The 10137-nt window shown below is 46.3% G+C and overlaps 1 protein-coding gene across 1 annotated transcript; it reads right to left on the reverse strand.

The window, feature by feature from the left end:
- Window positions 1-4364: 4364 nt before the first annotated feature.
- On the reverse strand, window positions 4365-9887 carry NKX6-2 (NK6 homeobox 2; the record flags this gene model as incomplete). The annotated part of the gene is made up of 3 exons (XM_081328443.1): window positions 4365-4631; window positions 8558-8730; window positions 9470-9887. The coding sequence occupies 3 exons, from the start codon at window positions 9885-9887 to the stop codon at window positions 4365-4367; spliced, it is 858 nt and encodes a 285-aa protein (XP_081184569.1).
- Between the last annotated feature and the right edge of the window lie 250 nt (window positions 9888-10137).

Raw genomic sequence — 10137 nt, forward strand, 5'->3', positions numbered from 1 at the left:
GTATTCCTATTTATTCAGATAAAAATGATATTCTGCTTTTATAATATGTATGTAGTATTTAGAGTCGGGCAGATATAAATAAAACTGTCATTTTTATATGAAATCTATCTTCATTTTCACTGACGTTTAAAAAATAACCTTTTAATCTTGCACCTTACTTTGCATAGACCTTATGATATTTTTGTATTCCTTTAATTTTTTATGTTATATTTCAGTGCTTTCTTCCCAATTGTGCCCGGAATATGCTTCACTGCTGCTATAAAAATACCTCAAGCAAACAAACAAACTGCATTCTTCAGAAATGTATCTGTTCAGCTTAATGGTGTTATGTATTTAAAACCTTGTGAAATGAATAATTAAAAGTACTATCCATATATATACTTACCTCAGAGTACATTTTAGCCTGTTGATCTTCTGAATAAGCATGAATAGGTTCAATTTAAATAGCTCACTGTGTTAGAAATGCATAGGTCTGAGTGCTCTTGTAAAAACAAGGGAAATAAACATCATCTGTTGTTGATAGCATTATTAAAAATTATGAAAATGGAACCGCTACAAATATTAACTGCTTTTTTCATATGAATCTTTAACTAAAACTAGGCTTGAACTGAGCAAAAATGCTCATGTTTTGCCCCACTTTTCCACCAAGAAGGGTGAAATGGGCTACCTTAGGCAGCAGTTCTTGGGGAAAATAATTTATTATTGGTTTCACCACTCTTATTGGAATTACCGCTTTGGATTTTCTGCCTCCAACAGGAAACTGTTTTTGACACTGTGTTGGCCACGATTTGTTATATTGGTTCTGTACTGTATTTACATTTTGACTTTGAAAAAATTCATTGATGTAACCTGCCTAAAGTCACAAATTATGGAAGGCACAGTTTATCAAATGCTGAAATAAACCAACTTTGTTCCCGCTGAAATCTGATCAGGCTTATCTGCTATCATGCATTCTGCCCAGTGCTGAGTTTGCTAACTCAGAAAACAGCTTCTGATAGGCCTTAACCCTATTTTGTTTGCAATTTCTAACATTTTCTTAAGTCTACACACTTTCCACCAAAGAACTGATTATGCAGCACTGACTATACATATAACTTATTCAGAAGTTAGTTTCTCATATTTTAAGGGGACATATTCCCATATAAGCACGTTCAGCACTGCAACCCAAAACCTCCAAGTATCATTTCATATTATTTGTAGGTATACATAAAATCCTGTAGCAACATGTTTGAAGCTATAGCTCTAAAGTAGCTTAAAGTCAGAAAATGTATTCACATTTCATTCCATTCCTATTTGTGCTTTGCTGTCTAATCAAACAGCATTAATAGTTCTGCATTATGACTAAAGGACTATATTATTTTGGAACTACAGTACTTGCATGAAAAGGCGTATTTCTCATAGAAGCTGATGCAGTCTCTTCGAGTATAGTAACATTCATATTACAGCAATATTGCAATCTAAGATGACTGGATCATACAGCATTGTCTCTTTGAAACGTGCCTTGTTTGACTTGTTCTTCTAACTGATCCATCAAAATATTCGAACTCCCAGTGTACATCAAGCCAGAATGAGAATGATAGTTAGCCTGAATTACACCAAGTTGTTTACACTGACTGAAATCTCCTGGGAGATTTCCTGCTTCATGTGTTCTGTATGTGTCTCCTGAAAACCCCGGGTGTAGATCCCAGCACCCATTCAAAAGATACGACCATGAGAAGCAATCATATTAAATGTACTGATTTAAAGTTAAATTAATTTGAGATAATCCAACTTTGGTTTTGTCTTGATTCTGTTCACTTTTATGTCCTCGTCCACTGATTTTATGTAAAGTGGCTAGCCAAAGACCAGATCATACTATCATACTGAAAATATTTCTGACTAAAACAGCTGTGTCTTCATAATTATGGAATAAGTGAGAGATTCAGCATGATGAATGTTTTCTAGTAGCTGATATTATCATGGAAATTGCATCTCTCCTTAGGATGGTCCTATATTTAGCCATCCTGAATTTCCCCAAAAGGAAAAAAAAGTTTCATCTGGCAATACTTTTGGACAACAATTTACAGACTTATTAAGGATGATAGATTGTGATATCATATTACCATTGGGAAGCCATGCTTATATTAAACCTAAAAGTTTCCTTCTTTTGTATGGCTTTGATCTGAGAAATATGTCAAGTATTCAAGTACCCAGATAACTTATTCTCCATAAGTAAAGCATTTTTCTAATGGGAAGTTGTTTAAAAGTAGCATCTAATCAGGGGAAAATTGTCCAGAAAAGTTTCATTTCACAGCAAACAAGCTTCCAGGACTGAATATTTAATAAATAAAATGTGTGAAGCTCTAATAAATCAAGACTGTAGCTTTATATGGAACTATCCACTGAAGTGGAAGTTAAGGCTTTGAAACTATCTGGTACTGTATTCTTTATTTCTATTTCTAAAATAGAAGAGTGTTCTGCCTAGTAACAAGACCAATTCTATGCTCCTTGTTCTATAAAAATAATCCGTCAAAAATCTTTCCACTGAAACAGCAAATGTTACAAAGAAGTGATGTTTGTGCATAAGAAAGAGTTGGCCCACAAACCTCCAGTGAAATAAGCCCAAGACAGACATCATTCCATCACACTCCAAGGGCAGATATTTTCCAAAGGAAAAGCTTGTTAAATAATTTATTGATTTATACAAAGCCTTTCCAACTAGTAGGAGTCAGAAAGCAACTGAAAATCAAGTGAAGCCGTTCTCTCTCCCTTTACACTCTCTTAGAACAAACAAAACAAAATCAAAGGAAGTGAAGCCATCCAAACCCAACATTTAAAAAAGAGAAACCTTTTCATTTTTACACTAGAAATATACATGAAAAAAAATCTGTAATTTTCTATATACACAGCTGAGCTGGTATCCTCCACTCATATACAAAACAGTAACAACAGCTTGATTGTTAGGAGCAGGAAAGGGGGGGGGATGGAGGAGTGGAAATCACAATTTCAAAGGCAGCAGCTACTCCATCCTTAGGCCATTGACATCCCAGCAGCATTTATGGACCCCCTTCTTTCCAAATGACTAGAATCCAATGGGATGAAAGTTTTAGGCTATGGTTGACATTTAAAGCAGTTACTTTGCACAGGACATCCCAGGAATTAAACAGGCTTCAACTAAGTGCAGATACACCTAGACCAGAGGTCTTCAAACTTCGCAAATAAAGTCTTATGGACATCAAATGCCAGAATTCCTCAGCCAGCCAGGGCTGGCTGAGGAATTCTGGGAGTTGGAAGTCGACAAGTCTTAGAAAGTTGCCAAGTTTGAAGACCTCTGACCTAGCCCAAAGTTATGCAGCCTGGGGCTCTTCTGGGATAGGTGAGGCTCAACCTCCTACCTATTTAGTCAGCGCTGATGGAGCCACCAATATAACCCTGCAATCAAGTATGGCCAAAATCAATGACCTGTTAAAACATCTGCAACCCTACATTCCTTTTGAACTGGAGACAAAGTCCCCTTCAGGGAGGCAGGTTTGCTCCCTACTCGGGTGTCTAGGGCAGGGGTAGGCAACCTCGGCTCTTTTATGACTCATGGACTTCAACTCCCAGAATTCCTGAGCCAGCCAGGCTGGCTCAGGAATTCTGGGAGTTGATGTCCATGAGTCATAAAAGAGCCGAGGTTGCCTACCCCTGGTCTAGGGTGACACTAGAGCAGGGGGTCTTCAACCTTGGCAACTGGTGGACTTCAACTCCCAGAATTCCTCAGCCAGCTTTGCTGGGAGTTGAAGTCCGCCAGTCTTAAAAGTTGCCAAGGTTGAGGAGCCCTGCACTTTTAGAGAGCCGGTTCTCAGGAGCAAGTCCCGGATGGAAGGGACCGTCCTTGGCCTGGCGGCTAGGCCTGAGCGAAGCCTCTGCCCTTCGGCTTAGACGCGCTGCGGAGCCCTCGCGAATCCCGCTTAAAGGCCACGTGGCCCGGCCGCAGCCCAGCCCGGCTTGCTCCGAGCCGTACTTTCTTTCGAGTTGCACCCACAGCTCCGGTTTCCGAAGTCAGGAGAGGGTGCGTGGGAAGGGGCTGGGCTGGGCTGGGGGCGAAAGGCGGAGAAACCCAGGCGTTACCCCCACGGAGGAGGCCGGCATAAGCTTCCTTCTTTCCTTCCTGCGCAACGGGACAGCGGCGAAGAGAAAGGGCGGCCATTCACGGCCATAACTTATTCGGTAAAAATAGATAATATTTATATACATATACAGAAAGGAGTTTCCCCGACGTGCGGGGCTGTACACGACGTGGCGGCGGCGGCGGTGGCCAGTCCCGGGGCTGGCTGGCGTCGACTACCCTGCTTGGCCGGCGGCGGAAAGGAGGGGGCGGGCGGGCGAGGGACGGGCCGCAGTCACGAGGGGTCCGAGGCGTTGCTGCAGGGGCTGAGCAGGGCCAGGGGAGCGGCGGCGGCCGCGGCCGCTTTGTGCTTCTTGAGGAGCCGCGTGATCTTCTCGTCGTCCGAATTGGGGTCCAGCGGCTTGTTGTACTCGTCGTCGTCGTCCTCGTTCTCCGAACTCTCCTTCAGCTTCTCCGTCTCCGAGTCGTGCTTCTTCTTGGCCGAGGCCATCTCGGCCGCGTGCCGTTTCCGCCATTTCGTCCTCCGGTTCTGGAACCAGACCTGGGCCGGGGAGGGGAGAGAAAGAGACGGGTTAGAGCAGGGGGTCTTCAAACTTGGCCCTTTTATGACTTGTGGACTTCAACTCCCAGAATTCCTCAGCCAGCTTTGCTGGCTGAGGAATTCTGGGAATTGAAGTCCACAAGTCATAAAAGGGCCAAGTTTGAAGACCCCTGGGTTAGAGTCAGCCGCCTGTTGCCTCCCGAGGACGATCCGGAGAGGTCCTTCCCCTTTCCTAAGCTTCAACCAAATCCAGTCGGAAGCCCCGCTTTCCCTTCCCCCACCCCGGCCCCGCATTTTCTGGAAGTGCTGAGGAGCCGTCGGTGGCATCTCCCCCGCCGGGCCTCCTCCCTTCGCCCTTTTTCGCGCGCGAAGCCGGCGGGAGCCCTGAAGTAACCCAGAAGGCCCCCTCCCCACCCTCTCTGAAATGGCCAAGGAGGCCCGCAGGGCAGCTGGAAGGAGCCGCGCTGGAGGAAAGGTTGCAGCTCCGAGCGCCTCCGTCCTTCGGGAAGACTTAAAAGCCCCGAAGTCGCTTCGCAGCAAAAGCGGCCTTGCTTGCGAGGGCTGGCGACGGTGGGGAGCGGGGAAGGGAGAGGCGAGTCCCTCAAGAAAGGGAGGAAGGGAGACGTCGATCTTTGCTAGCCTTCCTCTTTCCACCCTCACGCTCTGGTGTTTGCAACGGGATCCTGTGGGCTGGGAATAAGGAGGAGAATAATGGGAGGAAACCCCTCGACGGTGGTAATTCGGGTTCTCCGGATTTCAGTGTCTTCAACAGCGACACAAATATTTGGTAGAAAGATTGGCCAATAGAATTGTGTTTTTTTAAAAAAATAATAATAATAAGTAACCTAAATAGCTAGAAATGAACGAACTCCTAAAACTGTAAATGAAATTATTTAAAATTTTAGTAAGGGAGGGAGGATAGAGAGAAACTCAAAGTTATGACTTTTACTAAATGTTTATTAAAAGTTTTTTATTTGGATTTCCTTTTTTTTTTAAAAAAAGCAGCTCTTCACCCAACCAAGATTCCGGGAGAGAAAGAGAGAAGAGACATGGAGTTGACATCCTCAAAGTAGAATTGCGCATACCCTATCCTTCTGGAATTTTTGCCATTTTACGAGTTGTGGTTTCTTTTGTTTCTTTGTTTTTAAAACAGCATGCATTTTTTTTAAAAAAACCCAAACCTCTAATTTGAGCAATGATTTCCTTAGTTTGGAATTTGGATTTCCAGTCTGAAAATTGTCGATTTCCCAACTGTAAATAGGGCACAACTAGAATGCCAGAGTCTGAGTGGGATTTAGATATAAGGGCAACAGGGCTTGTTTTGCATAAATAAATTTGAGCAGTACATTTTATTCCTAAATAGGTTTCAGATACTTAAGACGAACATAAGGCAGAGGATGCCACTTAATATCTTTGCTTATTCCAAAATACATATGCTATTTAAATCCCTCACCAGTATGACCAGTTGCACCCCAAGGCCGCAAAAATAGGAATTTTTATGCAAACATACAAACATTAGGAGGTATTGTACAGGAGAGCCACCTAAAATAGGTTCCCTATATCCCACTTTGAGTGCCCTAACATTAAGGATTCTGCTAAAATAGTGCAGCAGTCTGATTTGAAGATCAAAACAATTCAGGGCAGGTGTTGGTATACATAAAAAACTTGTCAATATCACTTTTGTGAAGCTATGTCTTTTTTTCTGAGTCATTGCACAATTCCAAGAAAATTTAGTTTAGGGTCCTACGGTTAGGTGGAAGCTCATGTACATTAAAAAAAAATTCACATTTTGCCCTTGGAATCTGGAACTTGGTATAATTATTTTTCAACTGACTGCCTTGCACTCCTTCTGCAGAAGATACCTGCAGAACAATTTGTCTATGTGCAGGTGCATAGGCACAGGCCTCCAAACCATGTCACACCATTCACTCATTCCACCACCAATTAGTCCTTTGTAGAAAGGAAATTTCCAAGAACCCTGCTTTCAAGTAGGAGGGCTTTCAATTGTGCCATGAGCAGATTTACTCCAAAATAAAGTCCCCTTTGATTTAAGGAGAACTCCCAGCAAGCAGCTTTGAAATACAGATGAACCACTTTCACCAGAAACAAAAGCCAGCTGAACTGAATAGAACTTACTTTCCAAGAAGCCCCTTTGGAATTAATTGCTAACTTTGCAGTCCTGGGTTTGTTTGTTTGTTGTTTAAATTCTTCGGATATCTTGGTATTAATCACTGGATTGGTGCTAATACTATCTAAATATCTTCCAATTGAAAACTTAACTTTATTTAAACTTAGCTTTTTTTTCTCTTCTAAATAAATCAAATAAGAAAAAACTCACTCAGAATATGGATATTCTGGGTGAGGTCCACCCAGAACAAATGCATCAGCCTCTTAAAAGCATAGGACATGTTAGTATCAATGTATCTTTCTGGCCTTCTGGCAACCTTTAAGACTATTTTTCTTGTTTTCAAGACAATTAATTCACAGAAAAACCATAGTACAAGAGTTGTGGGAGAAATTCCAGCCTTCTAGAAAAACTAATACTCATAGCCACTAACTTTGCTTTAAAAAGAGGCTTTCTATATTCAAGAAGAGATAATCTTTAAATTTGTAAAGCATCTGGTTCCAAGCCATATTTAGGCTTGGCATATAACTTTTTTATTTTCAGTTCAACAGGTTCTTATTTCAAAATCCCACGTTAAGCAAAAATATTTCTGAATTCCTTGTTTCCTGAGAAAATGGTGAAATTGCCTTTCTGAACATGTAAAGAAAAGCTCTGAGAGGATTTATAATGCAAAAGACGTCTCAAACTTGGCTAGGGGCAAATATTCAATTAATTAGCTTAGCTTTTATTTCCAAAAAGGTTCTCTCATTTTTAAATAATTTGCATCTTGCCAGGAATATCTTGCTTTCCCCCTCCAGACCTTAAACATTTCAAATTACCTCACTGAGTCTGAAATGAGTGAAAAGGTGAAACAGGCACTGGTGGGGGAGCAGCAGAGTAAGTTTGGAGCCAAAAAGAATGCTGAAAATAGTGTCCTTGCATTCAACCTTGTCATAATATTTTATTTCTTATTTAATAGTAGCAATGGACATTTATTTTAGTATGCTAGGAAGAAGTTGATCTGTGATAAGTATCAAAGTTTCCCAAAGTTCAAGATTTGCTTTGGGTTGTGTGGGTTGTGTTGTTTTTTTTTGACACCCAGGAATGAACTGTGTGCATTCATATGAGCTGTCTGACTAGCAGGAAACCTAAGGTTTTGACAGGAAACCTAATTTTGTTCTAAGGAACCTGTAGCTTGCCTTCATTCGCATTAAGTACAGCAACAAGGCAAAGGGGTTTCCGCCAAGAAAACTGGCACAACCCGAACAAAATGTAAGCCAGGCTTTGAATCCTAGGTAAAGGTAAAGGTTCCCTCGCGCATCCAGCTCTAGGGGCCGGTGCTCATCGTCTCCGTGGTCATGTGGCCGGCATGACTAGACGCCAAAGGTGCACGGGAATGCGCTGTTACCTTCCCACCGTAGTGGTCCCTATTTTTCTACTTGCATTTTGACGTGCTTTCGAACTGCTAGGTTGGCCGAACTGCTAGGTTGGCAGAAGCTGGGACGAGTAACAGGGGCTCACTCTGTTAAGCGGCACTCGGGATTCAACCCATCAACCTTCTGATCGACAAGCTCAGCGTCCTAACCCACTGAGCCTAGTGCTAATCTGGGCATACTTTCCCTGGACTAATTTCTAAGAGGCTTCCGGCTTCCTCGGAGACCATCCCCTCTAGTTCCTCCGCGGCTGACACCAGCAGCTCCGGAGATTTAGAATTTTGCAACTTGCTTTGCCATTTGGCCCTCCCTCGGTCCGAACCTGCCTCGGAGTTGTTGCTACGACGGAAAGGCGAGCTCGGCGCCCCCCTGGCCAAGAGCGCCCCTACCTTGACTTGACTTTCCGTCATCCCCAGCGAGTAGGCGAGGCGCGCTCTTTCCGGACCGGCCAAGTATTTCGTCTGCTCGAACGTCTTCTCCAGCGCAAAAATCTGCTGGCCCGAGAAGGTCGGTCGGGAGTGTTTTTTCTTGCCGTCCTTGTCCAAAACCATCCCAGCCTGGGCTGCAAACGAGGAGGGGAGAGGGAAGGGGAAGGAAGAGCTCCATCAGCGCCTCGAGAAGCTCCGAAAGGGGAGCGCTGCGCAGGAAAACCCGCGCCGCTTGCTCAGCTCTGCCTTTCGGCCTCGGACCGGCATCCTGAAGCGGTGGACTTGGGTTCCGCGCTAGTGCGACAGCCCCCTTCCATTCCCACGGCGGAGAAACCCGAGGAAAGGGAAGCGCCGTCTCCCCCGGCGGACGAAGGCCGAGTAGCTCGGTCGCGCGAATCGAAAAGAAACCTTTTGCCCGCAGCGTCGGGAAAGGCCGCCTCCCCGCCGCCACCCCCTTCGCTTTCCCCGCCTGGCTCAACGGACTCTCGGAGGTAACAGCAAGAGAAGCCCGATCGGCGGGCCTCGGAGCCGGGTGGGACCCTCGAGGGAGTCCGCTACCGGGCGATCCCGGCGACCTCCCGTCCAAGAGGAAGGGCTCGGAGCCACTTTTTGTTCAAAATGTCCTAGAAACCGCTGCCAGCCGGGCAATCACTCAAGGCGAGGTGGAGCCGAGCTGCTGGAGAGCCCTCGCTAAGCTGGGAGCTGGCATTTGTAAAGCGAGCCCCTACCCCGAACGGGCGCTCGAATCAGTGGGCGGTAAACATCGAAAGGGGACCCCGATGCAAAGGGTCCCCTCGGATTTCTGCCTGCTCGCGCCGCCTCCGCTCCTTTTTGGCCTCCCCGTCCCTGCCCGCCCTCCGAAATTCGCCTTACCGGGACAGGCGAGCCGGGGATCCCTCCAAGGCGATCCCTGCATAACTCCGGGCCAGAAAATGGGAGGCCGGCCGGGCAGCTCGGCCAAAGGCTTGGGGTATCTGGAGACGGCGGCCGGATTGAAATACATCCCCGCGGCGGCCAGTCCGTTCAGGCGGGGCAGGCCGGAGAGTAGGTTGCCGGCGGCGGTGCCGGCCACGGGTCTCCCCAGGATGTCGCTGATGCCGTGCGGCGTGCCCAGCGGGATCTGCGCATTCAGGCCGCCCAGGGCGGGCGCTTTGAAGCCGGCCGGGCTCTGCAAGGCGTAGGGGAAGAGGGAGGTCTTCATCTCGGCCATGTTGTGCAGCGCGGCCAGCGGCGTACTGCTGAGCACGAAGGCGCCCTGGCGGTTAGCCTCCATCTGCCCCACGGCTAACATTGGGGAGCATCAAACGGGGGCGGCGGCGGCGGGGGGAAGGGAAGACCGGGAGGGAGGGGAGGGGAAGGAGAGGGGAGAGAAGGGAGCCGCCCGCCCGCCGCCCGCCGTCCTCCAACTCGGGAGAAAGCGAAGGCGGTCACCCTCGGCCTCCCCGCCGGCGCGGAGAAAGCGGCAGCCGAGAACCAAGACCAGTCGCCAAGTTTGGGCGCTCCCCGCTTCGAGGCCACGATCGTCCCAGGTCCCGCTCGTT

The sequence above is a fragment of the Vipera berus genome (genome assembly GCF_964194415.1).
Source record: "Vipera berus genome assembly, chromosome: 5".
In the NCBI taxonomy this organism is placed as follows: Eukaryota; Metazoa; Chordata; class Lepidosauria; order Squamata; family Viperidae; genus Vipera; species Vipera berus.